General features: G+C 42.5%; 1 protein-coding gene across 1 annotated transcript in view; it reads right to left on the reverse strand.

The window, feature by feature from the left end:
• afap1 (actin filament associated protein 1) overlaps positions 1–19674 on the reverse strand; it is a 67377-nt gene that overhangs the window by 35377 nt on the left and 12326 nt on the right. The window contains exons 2-3 of the mRNA XM_080486503.1: positions 11900–12028; positions 11137–11219 (exon numbers count right to left, since the gene is read on the reverse strand). Of these exons, the coding sequence (XP_080342629.1) occupies positions 11137–11219; positions 11900–12028 (212 nt within the window). The remainder of the gene's footprint in view (positions 1–11136; positions 11220–11899; positions 12029–19674) is intronic.

A 19674-nucleotide genomic window follows, 5' to 3' on the forward strand; every position in this document is an offset into this window, starting at 1 on the left:
AGGAGACAGTGAGAGTTGAAGCATGTTCCTTATATCCCGTCTACTCCAGAAGAAACTGCACCTCAACACCCTCTGCTACCTTACAAATTCACCTGGTTATGGTGGGAGTCGAAACAGGAACCTGTGTAACCTTTGCTGCCTTTCTGATTGAAGGACGACGACATAACCAGGCGAGCCCCAAAACGAGACTCTTGAATGTGGTTTTCTTTTTGGTGGCCTTTGTTTGTTGCATCTTTCCTCCCATTTAGAAGCTCTTCACTGATGTTTGCTTTACAAAGTTTGAGGTCTTATCGAAGCATGAAAGAAACTGCTGCGAGTCGAGCGCTGGAAAGGAGCGCAGATGGAAATGAAATCTTTATCAACATAAAATTCAGTGGACTCCAACGGATATTGAAATGTACATTTTCAAAATAAAACGTGTTATTCTGTCTTTGCGGCCTGGTACCAAATGATCCACAGACCGGTCCGGGCCCACGGCCCAGTGGTTGGGGATTCCTGCTCTAGGATATACCAGAGTGGTCCAGACCCTGAGTCACCAAAAAAGCCCTAAATCACAGTCCTCCTTTTACAAAATAAACCATTCATTATGTTTTCTTAACAATGTCTATGGTGGACTCATGAACAGAAATATGAACCTGTTTCAATGATGCTTCAAGCCTTTAGTGTCTCTGCCCTTCTTTTCATCTCGGTGAGCATTTGGACTGAAAGACCAGTTCAGCGGAGAGAAGAAGACAGTTTCTCTATGGATGTTGAACTCCTAAAATCTGTCAGATGACTTGGTAACTCTTTTGAGGGGGACGTCAACATTTTCTTAAGGAAGCTCTTCAGAGATTTTTTTTGGGTGAGGCATGGTTCGTATGGTGAGATATTTGTTGTGAATAGTAAAGTCAAAAGGTTTTAGCATATTTTTCATCAAAGCAATTCAACACTGATCTCAGAGGAGGACTTTGACCTGGATGCGTTGTGGGACGGGAACCAGTGGAGGTTATGTCCTCTACAGGTTCAATCAAACAATGAAATCCATTCACCGTTGGACAAATCCAGATCAGAGGACATTCTGAAACTAATTTATCCAAAAAAACCTAGAAAATATCAGGTGTAACAGTTTTTCTTGCTAGAACAGCCTGCAGGGCGAGCTCACCTCCAATCCACACACTATAATAACATTTTCTACAAAATCCCCTGGTGGATGTCCGAGTCCTGCCAACCTCTGTGATACATATGTACATGTTCCACCTCTCTGTTAATACATGAAACACATTGGCAAGTTTCAGCCTCGGATGTAACTAAACATTTCTCCCAACTCCCCCCTCCTCCACTCTTTATTCCCCCCCATTCCACTGCTTCAGGCAGAATAGTTAAGTGTGTGTTCACTGTTCATGACGAAAGTAGCGGCTCAAAGCTCCGGCTGAGAAAAGAAGTGGAGAAAGCTGCGTTGCGCATTTCATGCTTTTTCTTTCTCACCTCACAACGAGGTGTAAATGTGTGTCAGCGTGAGCCGGGAAGAGTTAGTGATCCATGACACTGGAGGGGAGGCTGCGGTCTTCCTGCTTTCCCACGTGTTAGAAAGAATATTTGTGCTAGAAATATGGCTGGGAAACATCAAATTACAAAGATATTACCAACCAAGAGAAGAGGGTGAGGTATATAACTTTGAGTGTTGGACTCTGACCAAAGGATAAAGGTTTCCTCAGATCTCTATCACCTCTGTACAACAAATCCAGCAGAAACCCGTCATTTACTTGCTAATTGTTGAAGAATATTACTCAAGTTCCCCAAAGAAAGGCAATAAGTAGCTTATTGGAGCAATTATTTTAAAGCCCATTTGATTGTGCATTAACAAATTATAGAACTACTTTTAGGGACTGACACTGAGGGCAGAGCATGGTCAGGGCTAAAGTCATACTGGGAAGGTTTTTGTTCATTTACAAGATCAATTGCTATTCCAAGCTGAGAATTCAGCCTGGGAAACTACGTGTGTGTTTATGGTGAGTGATGGTGCTCAGAGACGTTTGGCCATTCAGTGGTCATATTGGCTGGGTTGGAAAGGTTGTGGGTTTAATCCCCCATCTCACCCTGTCCATATGTCAGAGTGTCGACGAGCTGAACCTTCGCTTGATCCCAGTGCATGGCAGCCGTCACCATGAGTGTCCAAGTGCACGCGTGAACAAGTGATTGTGACAAATCCAGCAAAAGAGCATCAAGGGAAGTTCATTTACCAATTTAACCTTCTTTCACGCATGAAATTATAAGGTGCATATTCACTTGTAAGATCTCACATCAGGAGAAAATTATGTTCTGGACTAAACCATGTAAAGTTATTATAATGCATTGCTTTTATATAGAGCTTTTCTTGGCAATCAAAGAGGCTATCCATTGCATTATTCCCTCCCTCCATACTCGATGGTGGTAAACTACATAGGTAGCCACAGCTGCTCTGGGGCAGACTGACGGAAGCGAGGCGGCCATTTAGCGCCATCGGCTCCTCTGACCACCATCAACCACTCACTCTCACACTGCATTCACACCGGGTTCAGTGTCTTGCCCAAGGACACTTTGGCATGTGAGCAGGCAGAGATGAGAATCAAACCTGCAACCGAGCCATGCCGCTTAAAGTATGTAATTTACTTTGTTTATTGACTTGAACAATTACTTGTATTCATGCCCTCAGTCATACATTACAATAACCTTTTCACAGAGTTGAATTTATGGTGTCACCCACATGCTGGTTAACAAGTGACTTGACTTTCCTCATAAAGCTGTGGAGATCACAGGAGTACAATTTCACATTCACTAACAGATTACTAGAACCACACTAGGACCTGGACATCGTGTTGCTACTGGGCCACACGCCCCTGGTGCTTGCTTGGACTTTGAAGGTGGCAGTTTTTTTATCAAATATGTTTAATTACCTTAAGAACATACCTTTACTAAGGTTGGTTAATGGTATGCATGTCAAAATGATGGAAAAAAGACTGACACAGAATGTAGATTTCACCAAAGCATGGGCATTTAAATACGTATTTGCGAAAGTTAAAAGTAAGATAATTCATCACTGGTCAGCGCATGATTAATTTAAAACATACAGTGGATGAGGTTCGTGACATTTTTAGTTCTGACCTGTGGTGGCCAACTGATATGAAGCTAATCTGCCAATGAAAACATTACAGTTGAATACTTTTTTTCTATTAATTGCTCTGTTAATTCATTTAAAACTCAAACATTTCTTGCAGTTCAGTCTTTTTCAACATGTATACTGACATGGCAATAACAGCACATTAACATTATCTTTAGCATGATTTCATTGAGGAAAAAAATACAAAAAGGCAAAAACATCCAAGAAAGTGAAAACTTATCACAAAAATTGTATGAATTGAAAGTTTAAATGTAAAGTAACTTAAACTATTACTTTCCTAGCAGGCAGTATAAAATGCAAACAACTTTTATTAAGTCACCTCCATCACATCATGCGCCAGGGGAAAAAAATAACTTGGCAAAACCAAAGTGTTCTCAAATGCAACAGAGTGGAGAGAAAAGTTGTGAAATAGGTTTTCCATTCGTGCTCCAGTTTCTCAGTGGGGACTTGTTGTATGCAGGCTCAAACGGTTGTGGAACCGAGGATTAACCAACCTGTAGGCATGTGTCACTTAGTAAAGCCTCACTGTGACTAAAATAAAGACTCAATCAACCAGCCTTTCACTGAGTTCAACAACATTTCCCATCACGTTACTCACACAGTGCAGCCAGGGAAACCCCGCTGAGGAATGAAGGCAAATATGAGAACCGATTCATCAGCACCAAACTGGAGGCTGAACCGTGGCATGAGACAAACTCCTGGGAGAAGACTTCTTGAAAGAAGAGCTTCTTGGTCTGAGAGCGTGTGACCACAGGCCAACTCCTTTCTGCTGCGCTGTGTTTCTCCCTGTTAGTGTAGAAACATTCAGCTGGGCACCATTAATTCTAGACACGCTGCTGGCCATCGGCCACCAACACGGCAGATCTCGCAAAACTGCTCACAGAAGACGGTGGCAGCAAAACCTCACAATCTTAAACAGTGAATATACACACAAGTATTTTATATTCAGAGTAATTGGCCAGGGCTGTCTGAATCAGAAAGGGAAGTGGAGGAAATTCCAAAGGAGACCACTAGGCTAGCTAGTTAGCATGCACGCTGCATTATACATACAGGCTTCACAGGGGAAAGTAAACAAACCCCATGACGGTACAACGAAGGCTTGACGCTGAGCACCTCGCTCTGTGTGGTGGGGGGGTGGGGGGGCTGTGCTCCAACATCAACACAGATGGAAATCATTTGCATCTCAACCATCGACTGGTCCACTTTCTGCTGTGGAAACCAGCGCAGCCCAGAGGAGGCGACTGATGATGTGACTGGAGGACTGAACTGGAGCGAGCCCTGTTCACACACATCCAAACATCTGCTGGAAGATGCTCTGCAGTGGACCATTTTCAGGATCTGGGTTCTTAGTCTAACAAAACAAACAGCGTAAAGACTTGACGACAGGCTTACAGAACTTGTTTCAACAATTTCAGAAATTAGTGCAATACATTATGCTCCGCAATTGAGAACCCGTTCCTGTTCGACCTCTCGAACCGTAAATACTGTCGTTTATTTCCTCACGTTGTCAAGACTTTTTTGTTACTTTAGCTGCTCATTGGCAGCTGTTGATAAACACTAATTGTCGAACAATTAAGAGCTAAAACGTGTTAAAATCCTGATCAGACCAGATCATGACATCAAGTTCTCCAAAGCATCTCAGCAGCTGTTTCATCGTCCGGCCATGAAAACAGTCAAAGACGCCTTACTCAAACAAAACACCGTTAAAGGACGCCGAGCCACGAGCTGATGTGTTTGAACACCTCATATGTTCACTTTCTTGTTTTCATCATGTAATACTGTGCTGGATGAGCTCCTCTAACAAATGCTTGTTATTGTTCTGGAGCGTCCTCATCCATCTGGAAGTTTTCTCAGAAACACACTTCATTTGCATGGTCTCGGGTTCAAACTTCACGATGGCTGGATGGAAAGCATTCGTGCGGCCGAGGCCGCCGGCTCAGTGGCGCAGGGATTCAGAAGAGTGACGTTAGCAGAAATCTGGGAGATATAAAGAGGGTTGAAGTGCAGGGGAGAAATTGCGGCAGTGCTACAAAACTTCAGTGGGATTCTACAACACTTTAGTGGTCATTACGTACTAATTAGAGCCAGACCGTGTTTTGTGTGAACACGCATCTTAAACACAAGATTGCACCCAAGTGTGGCATGTAGCACGTTGTAAAAATGATCTTTCTTTAGATCACTGAGATTTATGGGGTGAGTCCAGTGGAGAGGATCGAACTGAGGGAGAAAGATTGGCTCCTACATCACATTCTATATACACTGGCAGAGAGACCAACCACTGAGGACTCACAATTCATTCTCTTACTTTTGGTTTCAGGCCTATTATGGGTTATATGTAATAATAGGTCTTATCCACCCATCTTCTAAATGGCTTTTTAGGGTTGCAACTAAATGTGAAGGTATGTATACCCTGGGCAGATCACCCGGTCCCATTCACATAAACGCCGTCACCTGCACTCGGACTTGGAGGAGTGGATCCTCAAGCAAACCACTTCACACTCAGGTCAAATCCAATGGTCTGTCGAATGTTCACCAGTGAGACAATGCCAGAAGAACAATCCAAAGGTTTCTCTGCACCATGCTTTCTTAACCTCAGCGACACATTCGCACCCTGAAAACAGGACAGGACACCAGCCACAACCAGGCAGAATCTAAGACCCAGCCTTCAATGGGAACAGAACCAGAACACATTCCTGCATTTGGATGTACTAAAACTGAACAGCCCACAGGAGCAGCTGCAACTACCTATCATCCACAAAACTCCTCGCTCAAGATACCAGGAGAACACAGGCAGGCCATTTCAAAGTCTACAAATCAAAGCTGGTCTGAAGGGGTACACGTCCCTGAATGCAAAGAACCGATCAATTGTTCCTCAGCAGCTCTGCTACTTGCATGATGGCTGGAAACCTCATTCAATGTTCTGGTGGTGGGGTTTGTCGAACACCACAAGAACACAGTCACAGAAAGCAAAGAAACGATTTCATCTGGAAAAACCTTTAGTTTACACACGATGCAGGATAAAACATGACAAATTTAATCAAATAAATACAGCATTAAACAATTACTTAAATCTGTAATTAATTCATTAAATCACAAATTAATTTTATGTAAAAAAAGAAGATGTAAATATTTCACGAATTAATTATTTCATGGTCTGGTGTTGCTTCATGAATCTATCTGTCAAACTTGCTCATCAAAGTCAGCGGGCGGGGCTAACGCTATGCTGGTCAAACCCATTGCTTTGGTAGTTTCAAAACAGGGCTGGAGTTACTGGAGGATCTGTAGGAACTTCGTAGGGACTTGGTGAGAGTTGTTTTAGAGACTAAAATATCTCTCATCACTGAGGCGTTTAACTAGCAGGACTGAGTTAGGGTTGCCAACCGTCCCTTGGAAATGAAATCGTTCCGTATTTGCAAACACAAGTCGGCGTCCCGTATTGAGCTGAAAATCCGCCGCCTCTCCTGCTCTGTGACCAATGAGCTGACAGCATACTCACACACGAGTATGACAATACAGAATCCCAATGATCTCATTGGTTGAGGTACAGTTGCTCATGAACAAGATACCGAAAGACAACAGACGAGCAGACGAAGCAGCATGGTGACAAATTTGGATATTACACCTTCGACCAGCAGTGTTCCTCCGGAAAAACATAAAGGCAGCAGGAATACAGGGAGGAATGAGAAGAAGTCAACGTCTGGGAGGAAAATGTGCGTGACAACACTTATAAAGCACACTGCACTCTATGCTGTGGCTTTATAAGACTTTATAAGACTTTTAGATCCGCCTGCTCTCTACATGTGGGAAGATTTCCTTCAATGACATGGAGAAGATCATTGAGCAGCTTTACCTGGTCGGCAGGTAAGAATGAAACAACTGCCAGGGTCGTGATAAATGCATTCTTTTATACAACATTTGAATGAATACATGAAGAAGTGGACTGATGAGCAGAACAAATGTTCTGCTGAATTAATTAGAAGTGAGCTCATTGTCAGTCCTACATGATGAAATGTCTTGATCAGTTTTACTCTGTTCGACTGAAAGACAAACAACTGCTCACTGCAGTAAGAGCTCAACAGAAATACCAATGGAACAATATTCTCTTTATGATGGAGCATTGAGCTTTTCATGAGTTCATGAGTTTAATCTTTTTTACTTCAACTGTAGCCTACTGTCATTTACTTTTTCAACAAATATTTTATGTTTAGAAAATTTCCACAGACTTTCTGTTTGAACTTTTCTTATTGTACTAAATGTGTGTTATTATAGGAATGTTCTACTTTCTATTGTTTTCTATTAATTTATACAATTTTAAGTAGATTTTTATTTATTCTGTTGTCATTTAAGTATCTTTATTCAATGAAGCAAGACAGGTTTCTATTTAAGAAAAATACAGATTTTATTCTGTTAATTTTGGTATTGAAATTAAATAATAAAAATAAATTGCTAAATAAATTGCTAAATAAATTGCTTTCAATGTGTTCATATCACAAATAATATGCATCTACTAAAATTCAGGTTCAAGTCAGATAGTAAAAAAATTGTTTCACACAGAAAAAAAAAAGAGCTAAAAAAAGAAAATTCACCAGGCCAGTGACGGTGAACGGAACTGGGTCGGCCGGCCTGCCAGTGAGGAGTCCCTTATTTTGTTTTTCAGGGGGTTGGCAACCCTAGACCGAGTCTTCCTCCAGTGTTGACTGGCCGATGATCAGAAAAGTTTCTGCCAACTAATTTCTCCGTAAACTAAGCAAAATGTTGAATTAAGACCAGTTGACGATGCTGAGAAAAAGAAAACGCTCAGGAAACAGATGTACTAATGACTTTGTCCTGTGCAGTACTCAGGACGTTTGCATTTGCATTTTGTCTCTGCTCTGTATATCTTCACACTCCACCGCTTCCAGAAGCTTCCTTAACACTTTAAACCTTGACTATACAAAGTGGAAGCAGATTATTGTCCAGACGGGATTAAAGGTTAAACGATGCGAAATTAGCAAGAGTGTGGCTAGCTCGCACCACTAGCTGCAGTGGTGATTTGGTGCCGGTGAATATAAAGGTTGACGCTCGCGTTGTTTCATATATACCGTTTTTATGTCCCAATCTACATGCTGCCTTGCTTTCATTTACTCATTGAACAATTTGACAAACTGTCTGGTTTATCGAGACGATTTCCCATCGTGCTGTTTCAAAATTAGCATCGACTATCGAGTAGAAAGTCTCCTTGTCGCACGGCAGCTCCACCTAGTGGTGGGAAGATGACACATGGCAGGTTACCTCCAAATGTAGATGAATAAAACTGACTAATACAATGCAAGGGGACAGATGTTTAACCACTTAGCCACGTGGTTTCAGGCAGTACTTGTAATAACAGTCAATGTAACATCAACACTTTCAGTATTCTGTTGTTCTCAGCAGGCCCAGAGGAGTCTCTATTACAATGACACAAAAGGTAAACATCCAGGATGTCTGTGTCCTCTCATGACTTCCTTTTTTCTTTAATATCTTGTCAAAACAAAGTCACCAAGTTCAAATCTTTCACCTCTATTTGTTGTATTGTGTTTATAATCAGTGCAGAAAGGCTGTCCTCGATTGAAACATCAAATGTTGCTTTGTGAATCGACCGACACTAATTACTCTTTATATAAGAGTGAGAGATCAAGATGGCGGCCGGCGGCCGCAGGCTCTCAGTAGGGCGGACAGTTGGTTTGGCTTGGCGTTGAAGCTCATCAAGTCACAGACGGACCGTGGCCACGGCCATCTCTCCTCCTCCATTCCTTCGCTGGACCTCGCTCTCATCTATTCATTGCTCCCACTTGCCAACAATAACTCAAAGCCGATGCTTTATAAAACATGTCGTTGCGCAAAATAAGTGCTCTTGACAGCATGTGGCTGTTTGATCTGCACAGAATGTCGGTCTTCTTCAACTCTTTAAGCCTCAAGCCCTCTTCACTCCTCCAGCGTCTTACTTCCTGTCACCCAGCTCACTTTCGCTTCAATTGCCACAAATTGACTCAAAAGAGTGGAGCGAGAGAGAGACGGAGGTTTTAGTCTGTTTTGTGTTTTTTTATGGTGGACCGCTCATCCAGAGGTCAGTGTGGGAATGTGACAATGGTAATTTCAGACTGGAGAAAGAAGTCTGGATGAAAATAAAAGACTTCCATCCAAGTATACTTATGAAAAGTACACTACACTGCTTCTACTTGGAGTCCTTTAAGATGTACAAACTTTACATCCACTGAGGAAGCCACAAAAAAACCTTTTTAGCATTTATTTTTTGTTTCCTGAGAGACGGTGTCAAAATCAGTTTCCTGGAGTGTCCTTGACTGACCAACATATAATAATCCACACATACTTTCTGACTGTTGTTCAGACTTGGTTTGAACTGGTTTCTGACAGTTGTTTGAATTCTGAGCAGACTGGTGTCCGACTGTTGTTGAGTTGCTGTTTGGACTGGTTTCTGTCTGTTGTTCAGACTTTTTTCAGGCCCCTTTCTGACTGTTGTTTGGACTCTGCTTCGATTTGTTTCCGTTTGATCCGGACCAGAGTTTGTTTCAGGGAACGTCTTCTTCGTTTGGTCAGGTGTGAAAGCTCCCCGGACTCTGATCCGGATCAAAGAAGTGAACTCTGGTCCACTTGAAAACGTGGGTCTTGAAAAATATCTTGTGGGCAGATGTGGAGAAATGAGCAAGTAGTAGTGAGGAAGGCACTCACTGATATATGGTCTGAAGATATGAATATATTGGAGTTGCTTGTGGCTAACGTTTAGCCACTGGCTGGTTAAAGGGGCGGGATTTATGCTTCAGTCCAGACCAATCAATGAGTCGCGTCTCTACTTTGTTATGAGCAGCTGTTAAACTTGTGGGACGTTGTCCAGGCGGCTTGTCCACTCTCAAAAGTGCAATGTGAAAGCAAACCCAACCAAATGAAGGTGTGAACATTTTCGGCGTCCACCTGTCCAACTGAACCGAGTCCTGGACTATCTTGGTGTGAAAGCAGCCTTGGCTTGCATTCGGGTCGGACTGTTTGATTTTAATATATAGTTTAGATTCTGTCTATTCTGTTTAAACATATTTTGGATCATTTGTTCATTTAAATATCAGGCCCCATTCACACAACAATGTGTCAAGTGAATACAGCTGTTTTTCCTTTTTCGTTTCAGAAATATTTTGCGTTTACATGGCAATGTATTGAAAGCGATGTAGTTTTCATGTAGTAGGTAGTGGTAGTTTAGTAGTTTTCTGCTCTAAATTTTGAGACAAGTAAGCTCCTGGACTTTTTCACACTATAGAATTGAGTCATTATATATTTATAACCTCAAATAGACACATTACTATCTTTGAAATTCGTAATAGTAAAACAAAAAAACAAGTTCATCCTTGAATTAAAGTGCAGGGCTGAATGTGAGACCGACTCTTCCAAACTGATTTCATTTTACGCATTGTTCTGATTATTTCCCTCATTAGGACTCAGATTTGTCAGGTCTCTGTGTCTGCCTCTGTGTGTCTCACCTCGTGTTTCCAATTAACCAATGTTCCACTTGTGTCCACACCTTCCTTGTGTATTTAAACTCCTCTCCCTCTGTTGTCCTGGTCGGATCATCTCGTCAACATGTCTTGTCTCCTTGTCAAGTTGTCGCTCCTCTCGTCTCGTCGCCTTTGTGTTCCCTGGACGTTGTTACAATAAACTTGTTTTATACCGAACTGGCTGAGTCTGCATTTGGGACAACCCTGACAAGATTTATCCTTCATTTCTGCCACATGACCTCAAAGCTGCTTGCATTACTTTCCTCCGCTGTTGTCATGACAACCAGTAAAGTTTACGTCTTTCACCTGAGACTTGTCATTGTTTTGGCTGTTGTGGTTTTGTCTTTTAGATGAAACCCAGCAGTGGAAACCGGAGTAACACACGGCCGAACACCGGAGCTCCAGCTGAAGTGACGCCAACACGCTACAGACAGCAGCAGAGCCTGCAGGAGTCAGCAGGGGGCAGCAGGGAGGTCTTACCAGCCAGGGTTGAGGGATTTCTGGGAGGGGCATCTGAGGCGGAGCAGGCAGACCACTGTGGATCTCAGATTTGAAGGACGGCTCTGCGGATAGGGATCAAAGAGAAATTTACACCAGGATGTAAACAAAAAGCAGTTTTCGTTATGAGTCAAAGAGATCAGTCCATGTTTCCAGGCACAGGTTTTTCTGAAGCAAAATTGTAAAAACAAGGCGAGAAAAATATGAAAACTGTGGAGTATTGAGGAGGTGTCGGGTTTCAGAGAGCTGCTATCGAAGATTCAGAGTCTCCCAAAGTGGAATCGGAGGCAGACTTTCTGATAAGTACAGTCCAAAATTTTAGAATGAGATTTCAAACATTTCTATGTGATCAAATTTTAGAGTTCAGGCTGGTTCAGGTCACACTGGAACATTTTATAGGATAAGCTGCTTTAGGTTTGGACTTCTGGAAGACTTCTTATAATCTGATCATCTCTTCTGTCTGAACATTCATATTATAAGAGAGAATAACAACTCACTCACTCACTCACTCACTCACTCACTCGTTACTGCTCTATATTTACCCATTTAATTGAAATCAAGTTTCCTGTATTTATTTTTATGGTGATAAAAAATGGTGGGCGATCAATTTACAGAGTCAGTTCAAGAACAGATGATGGACACTAGTGTTTGGGAAGTTTCCTTTTCAAAAGACAGTGGGTCTAAATGACTAAAACATGGCTTCCAATCCGTGCCCATGTAGTCTCGCAGCTTCTTGGAGACTCACCTTTGTCAGACAGTACTCGGTGCAGGATGTTGGACAGGTGTGTCTTCTTCTCTCGGACGCCTGCGCTCAGGTACTCCCTGTCCAGCAGGTCCAGGAACAGACGAAGCTCACACACCAGCTCCTCCATGGCTGCAGAGCCAACACACACCACAGTCAGGTTAGCTCTCCTTCCACAATCTGCACACACTTACTGCATCATGTACACCAAACACAACACAGAAGACTCTTCAGACTACTAGTGTGTATTCCCTCCACCATCCACTACAACCACGATGCATTCAATACATGTTTTGTCTGGTGGCGTTCTCCAGCCACACACACTGATGCAACACCATGAAGAGCATTCCTGCAGTCTGTTTGGAACAATATGACAGCAGCCCTTTCAGCCAGTGTTCAGTCCTGATCACTCTGCTCAAAGTACATTGGATTTATATGGCACAATGGAAGGAACATCATTTCGTCACCTAAATGCAGGGAAAACAAACATGTGATTCACATTCTGCTATTTTAAAGTGTGACGTCATTTACATTCTCCTGTGCAGTGCTCGTATGATATAACCACGCAGTAGTGAGAAGTCATTTACTACTACAATACTACTGTATGATGTATTTAAAATTTACCATCCTTCGATGCAATAATGAGACATAGTTCCTATTCTGCTAATCTTTGATTTTGGTAGTCCATCACTGTCCCACTGAGGTTCTGTCATCACTTCTGATAATGTCATAAATACCAAAATATTCTGCTCCCTTACTGAATAGCAATGGAGATTTCTTTTTCTGAAAAATAATAGATATTGTTCTTTTACTTAAATGGGGGCATTGATACACAGACAACCCTTCAGTGAGTATTTCTGATTTCAGATATGACATTGTAGTGACGAATGTGAGACAGAATAATATATATAATCGCTCTCTGTCGTTGAGTTCTTTGACCACATAACACCATCAGGCAAAGAAAATCACTCTGTGAGCCACCAAATCTCACAGAAGCACTAAATAATCGGTCATGACTCAGCAGTGATGGGCAGGATGCTTTCGTCAGAGCCTGTTGTGGACTTTAACATGAAACAGACCCTGAAAGAGAGCAAAACAGTTCCATAATCAGCGGAGGAGCAGCCAGGTACCGAGGTGGAAAAATCAAGCAGTGAAGTCAGTGGATCAATCACCACGGGGGTTGGCAGCCCACCTGACGGACGCTTCACGGCAGAAATATGAGCGTCTGGAGCCAAACAACAGCAGGAACGCAGAGCATCTGTGTTTACGACTGCACAAGATCTTATCTCAGCACTCTGTGTTTGTGTGTGTGTGTGTGTGTGTGTGTGTGTGTGTGTGTGTGTGTGTGTGTGTGTGTGTGTGTGTGTGTGTGTGTGTGTGTGTGTGTGTGTGTGTGTGTGTGTGTGTGTGTGTGTGTGTGTGTGTGTGTGTGTGTGTTGAGGGTTGGGTCTAGAAATGAGGACTCTGATAGCGACGCTGTTTGTGGACCCGGTTTGGTGACAAGTGGAACTTTCTGTAAACCTGTGGTTGGTATCAGAAGAATGAAGAGGAGCGATAAGAAGTTTATCTCAATTTACTTAACATCATTTACCCAAGAGAAGGAGCTGCTGAGTAGCAGATGTATTGAAATGTAGGTCTCACAAAATACTGCATGGAGTTTGAAGTGACACCGGACTGCAGACAGGAAGTCTTACTTATGATGATAAAGCTCAAAAACTTATTTCTGAACACGTTTTCTGACTACTTTTCAAGATTTATCGAATCAACAAGACAGAAAGAAAAATGTAGAGAACTTGAGGAAGATGACATGTATAAGAGTGCATCGGGGAAACTTAATGAACAATAAAAATATGAAAACAATGTAATAAGATGAGAGGTTGATGAATATAAATACGATTTAAAATGAAGATTACACAAATCTGACATCAGGCTCCATAAAGCTTCCAGTAGTGCTTTACATTTACATAAACATATTGTTATTTGTGATTAAAAATGTCAAAATTTGCTTGCAAATAACCGTCTGTCTCTGTATCGGGGAGTCCCGAGCATCAAAGAGAAGTTCCACCTTGGGAGCGGTTATGTTGCAGAGACTCCGAGCACCAGTGTCGTGTAAACGGACCCCAAATGTGATGAAAGTTTTGTGGTTCCACTCGTTTTCGTTGTCATGTAATCGAGGCCTGGGAGTCATCCAGTCAAATTGTCAGTGTCTGGCACACAGAGCACATTTACCTTTACAGTGAACAGGTGACCAGGATGACTGTAAGCTAAACAGATGTACGAATGACTCACATACGTTCTGAAAAGAACAGTTGGGATTCTGATTTGACTCTGTGATTAATCTAATCAATGTAATTAATTTAATTAGGCTCAGTTGGTAGAGTGGTCATCTCTCAAATGGAATGTTGCAGGTTGGATTCCAGATCTCCAATTGTCTAAATGTCGCAGTGTCCTTGAGCAAGACTCTGAAGCCCAAAGTGTCTCCCACTGGATGGACGGAGTGTCTTGCACCATTATCAAGCCCAGAGGTTAAACAAATGGACCTTGAATGGGAAGTTTACTGGCTCAAGTCACATAGCAGACGGGTCACCACTGTTGGTCCCTCAGCAAGACCTTGAAGGCTCCTACATACTGTCCACATGCTGTGTCTGCAGACCGTCCGCAGGCCGCCGGTTAGCACACAATTGAATCCATACTACATTTTACTACACTTCTGGGTTCACTTCCATGGGGATTCCAAAACATCCCCGAAACTATCTCCACTTCTGCTGCCCGGTGTTCTCCACCTTTCCTCAAGTAGTTTATGTTTCACTCCAGAAGTTCTGAGCCTCCGGCTCTTTATTTTCTTTTAAATTGTGATTGTTCAGACGGGGAGACGGAGAATCTCCTCACACTAGCGCCCAGTCGGAAGCTCGCTACGTGCACCGGGGTGGATGACGTTTTTGAGGCCAGGCAGACTCCGCCCACAAGTGGACATGGTAAGTATGGATTGGTCCTTAACCGCTTTCAGGTCCCCCCGATCAGCACAATGAAGCTTCCTAGTAATAAGGATTAATGCAGATAAAAGGAATATTTCCACGAGATTAAAAAAGTATGACTATTATTAGAGTATTAGTTTATTGCAGAACTACATTTAAAAGATGCACGATCTTGTACACAAAAGGTAAAAAACAGTCGGTAATCAGAGAGTCAGAGGCCAGTCTACAGTAACATAGCTGGACCTGGTCTGGGTTTCCTCCTGCTGGACCTGGTCTGGGTTTCCAGCAGGGACTTGATGTTCAAACTACCAATCGCTCAATATACACAATATAACAAAACCTCTCTATCTCCTTCAAAACACCATCAGGTCCCACTCGCTCTGTCCATCACACAGGTATTCATCTAACCAACAACAGGTGAGTGCTGCTCGCTGGAAAACATCCCAGAACATTACTGCCTGAAGCTTTTCATCACAACATCTCATCATTGGACAATAAATTACTGAGACGTGTCGAGACTTCCAGGTTCTGCTGTTGGACGTGACTCTGGGGATGAACTACTTTCACACATTCCTCATATAATCTGATTACTCTGCAGGAGAGAGGAGGGGAGTGGCTGCATCAACCAATGAGGAGGCACGAGAGCAGAAAGCTAAAGGTAAACTGGATCCAGAGAGTCGACTTTGGGTGCGAGGTTGAATTTTGAAAAGAAGACAGGAGTAGGGAAGTGAATAGGTAGATATAGAAGACACTGATGAGATGATAGATGGATGGAAGACGTCAGAATCACTGGAAGCCTGAAAGTCACAGGTTGGACTTAAAGACATAACTGGAACCCTTTAATACATTATCTACTGACTTCGAAAATATACTGTAGTTTTCATCAGTCTGAAAAGTTTGGTTACTATAAATTTGTGCAACACTAAAACCAATAACCCTTACTGTTTTATTTATCTTTTAACTTATATACTTATTTGTAGCACTTTGAGATTTTGATTTGAGAAGTGTGCTATAAATAAAATGTATAATAATAATAATTATCATTCTTATCCTTATTATTACTATTATTATATTACCAAAGATTTCATCTCCATAATTATTTACTGTAGGACACCATTTCTGCCATTGATAGTCTAATGTGACCAATTATTGAATATTCCGAGGCTCTTCTGTGTTTTACTGTTACTGAAATGACTCCACAGTGTTTCCCTGCTGCAGCTCTGCTCGCTGGCTGCAAACTGTGGACTGGATTTCCTGAAGGGAGGCGGGTCTCAATGAGACGAGGAGTAATGAGTCAGGAAATCCATTCCACAGTTTGCAGCCAGCGAGCAGGCTAGGGAAGTAGCACTGTGCTATCCAACTTTTAATGACAACATGTTGCTGATTGGACGGATTTTGCACTTAAAACACCAGAAAGCAACACAGCAACACAGCAACGTGCAATGTTTGCAAAGCAACACAGCAACGTGGATGTTTGCAAAGCCCTAGTCCAGCGAGGCGGCGCTTTGCAGCCAGACGTCACCGTTTTAAAACTCCAGCTCTCCAAGGAGAACAGCACTGACATCAAAACAATGAAGAGCAGCTCCTCCAGGCTGTCAGCAGGCGATTCACACCTCCGCGAAGCTGCGTCCTACTGCACGCTAAACTCCCTGGAAACATTCTGTTGGTACTGCGTTGCTAAATAATTTCCCCAGGAATTAATAAAGTGATTCTGAGGTTTTAAAGATAGAACTAGTTTATTATGAGATGATGACGTCACGCAGACCCCCACATGGTCCACATGGAACAAAAATACTTTGTACTGCTTCCTTTTCTGTCCTGATACTAACCTCAAGTTGTCTTTTGAGAGAATACATGTATACATTCGTACATTTCATACTTTACTGACGAAAGGAGTTTATTACAGCCTCATTTAAAGTCAACAATAATGATAATAATATTAAAGTAAACAGAGCTCTGGTATCGGGAATAGTATCAGTACTGCAGATATCCAAATTCGGGTATCGGGATCGGATCGGAAGTGAAAAATCGTTGATCGGTGCATCCATAGTTTTTGGAGTTGTTAAAGCTGGCTTTGTGCCCAATTCTTGTCTGGACTATTTTCTAGACTGTGAACAGACTGTTTTCTAGACCTACGTCGTGACTCTTAATCGGTCCGGTTTTGGGACTGGGTTCAGACTGGTTTTGGTTTAGGTTGACCTAAAGGGTTAAAACTAAGCTTCGGCACTTTTGGGTCGTACAATCACACATTTGCAGCACTTGATGAGCAGTGTCAGGTTATTGGCAGTTTTGTGGAGTCTATTGAAAGCAGGATCAGGTTGTGGCATTAATTAGTCACCATTTGGTTTTGTTATGAAACAGCAGAGCAGACATGTAGTCTGATTGAAATGAAGACTCTGTAGAGTTCTGATCCACCTGTGAGGTGCTTTACCCCCACCAGGGTGGTCAACAAGTTCAACCTGAACAAAAACCTAAAGCAAGCTCTCCGCTTCACCAGAGACGGCGAAGGAAAACCAAGTGGGGAGGGACCACCCTCAAACATGTCCTGAGGGCGAGCAGGAAAAACAAAGCGCCCACGCCCTTTTTCTTTTCATTCTCCCTTTTTTGCATGTCATTGAACTCCCTTCTACACCTCTATTTTCTTTCCCTTCCTACCATTGTCCTCCACATGACGCCAAGCATGAATGTCTCTAATGACGCTAAACACTTTATTTCTAACACGTTTCTCACTTTAGTTTTTGCTTGAGGTCCTTAATATTTCAGTTCTTTCGAAGCAGTCCCAAAAACTTCAGACTCCAACCACAGCTGCTGTGTCAACACCCGGCCTGTACGACAAATGAAAGGAGCTCTTTCCAAACAAAACGATTAAGACACACACACACACACACACACACACACACACACACACACACACACACACACACACACACACACACACACACACACACACACACACACACACACACAAAATCCCTGTGTTCTGTTCTCTGGGAAGTGTGAATACCTGTTAGTGCAAACATTCTTAGTGTGTGTGTGTGAAAGAGAGAGAGAAACAGAGAGACAGAGACAAAGAGTGAGAGAGTGAGAGAGGGTCATGTTCAGGTCTCCCGGAGAACTCGAGATCCTGCGGCTCTGCTGTTGTTGTCTGCTCAAAAATGCTTATCCAGGTTAGAGGGAGGAGGAGGAGCTTTCTGCCTTCTTCCCAGAATGCAGCTGTTGTGACTGATGGCTCGCTGATAGATAAGGTATTGCTCAGTGTGTGTGTGTGTGTGTGTGTGTGTGTGTGTGTGTGTGTGTGTGTGTGTGTGTGTGTGTGTGTGTGTGTGTGTGTGTGTGTGTGTGTGTGTGTGTGTGTGTGTGTGTGTGTGTGTGTGTGTGTGTGTGTGTGTTTCAGGTGTCTGTTTCTTGTTACTGACAGTGTTTTTAACACTTCAGGGATGTGTTTAACCTGAGTGTCTGGGACTTTTTCAGGTCAGGATTTGTCTACATTCACAACAAGGAATCCAGCTCCCCCATCTCGAAGTATTGTTTCTGAGTATAGAGTATGTGTATTTTGCCAATCATCTTCATCATCTAGTTTTCCAAAACACACAAGGCCAAAAATCAATCATATTTCAAGTTTCTACTGTCAATGAAGTAGCAGAGCTGAGTTATTCCTTCAATTTATGTTAATGACTACATTACTAAAGTCATGCAGATGAATCTAGTCTTTAAACAGAAACAGACCTGCCAATTGTCAAAACAGGTGAACCACCAATAAGAAAAAATGACAAGTAATACCTGGAAGTGACTAAGAGTTCTGTGAATGAAAGAATGCAGTTTTCACCCAAAAGCTCTTCATAAGGTTCAGTTTGAGCTCACGGTCTGCCGCACTGTACATAAACCAGTCAGACTTCTTTAAATCCAATGAATATGTTCAGATGAAGATTAATTGATTAATGTAGCGAAGAGCTGTTCACATGAGCATTTCAGCTGCAGTGATCGTTTACACCAGGTAGTTTAACTTTGATCAGAGAGGTCAAACGTTCCAGTACAATCTGCTCACATTGTTGACTGAAGTCACTATCAATCATCCCCAACATCCCAACTGTCTCAGCATACAATTATAGCTCCTAACGCACTTTAGCCGCGGTCCCACCGCGCAGTACGTGTCAGAGCGGGGCGGTGCAGGAGGGTACAGTACAGCAAGGCGCACCAAGACCAACTCTGTCGCGCCGCTCCTCCTCACAGACCCTTCCTCAGTGCTCGGTACCTCAACGGAGGGGTGGCGGAAAAGGTGTTTAGGTTTTTTTCTGTACCATCCACAACTTTTGTCAGTGCAGCCGCATGAAAACCCGTCCCGCCCCGTTCTTTCCTGGCAACAGTGCAGCTTTGCTTTTGTTAGTCCATATTCAACCAGTAATGGTTGAATTTTGAGATGCAAGATCTGCTTTAATGGCAGTTTGAATATCAGTGTTACACATACAGACCCTCATTGTTTCAGACAAATGCTACTCCAACAAAGATCAGTCCAATTTCTATAAGTTGACACAATTTGAAGACAGCTTCAGTATTACTTTACTCAAAAGAGCAGCATAGTGGAGAAAGTGATGCAGTTTCATATGTGAGCATATCAAGCAGAATCCTTTGTTTTCCACCATAGGAAAAAGTGGATCATCAAGTGCTTTGAATTCAGGTGAATTTATGCGTTTGGTAACAATTTGACTTATTTTGGCATCACTTTGCATGCTCTGAAATGACTGGATTATGAGCTATTATTAGCATCAGTTTGGGAGAGTCAAACACAGCTTGAAATCTGAGGTT

Source organism: Lipophrys pholis (assembly GCF_963383615.2).
Source record: "Lipophrys pholis genome assembly, chromosome: 18".
Taxonomy (NCBI): Eukaryota; Metazoa; Chordata; class Actinopteri; order Blenniiformes; family Blenniidae; genus Lipophrys; species Lipophrys pholis.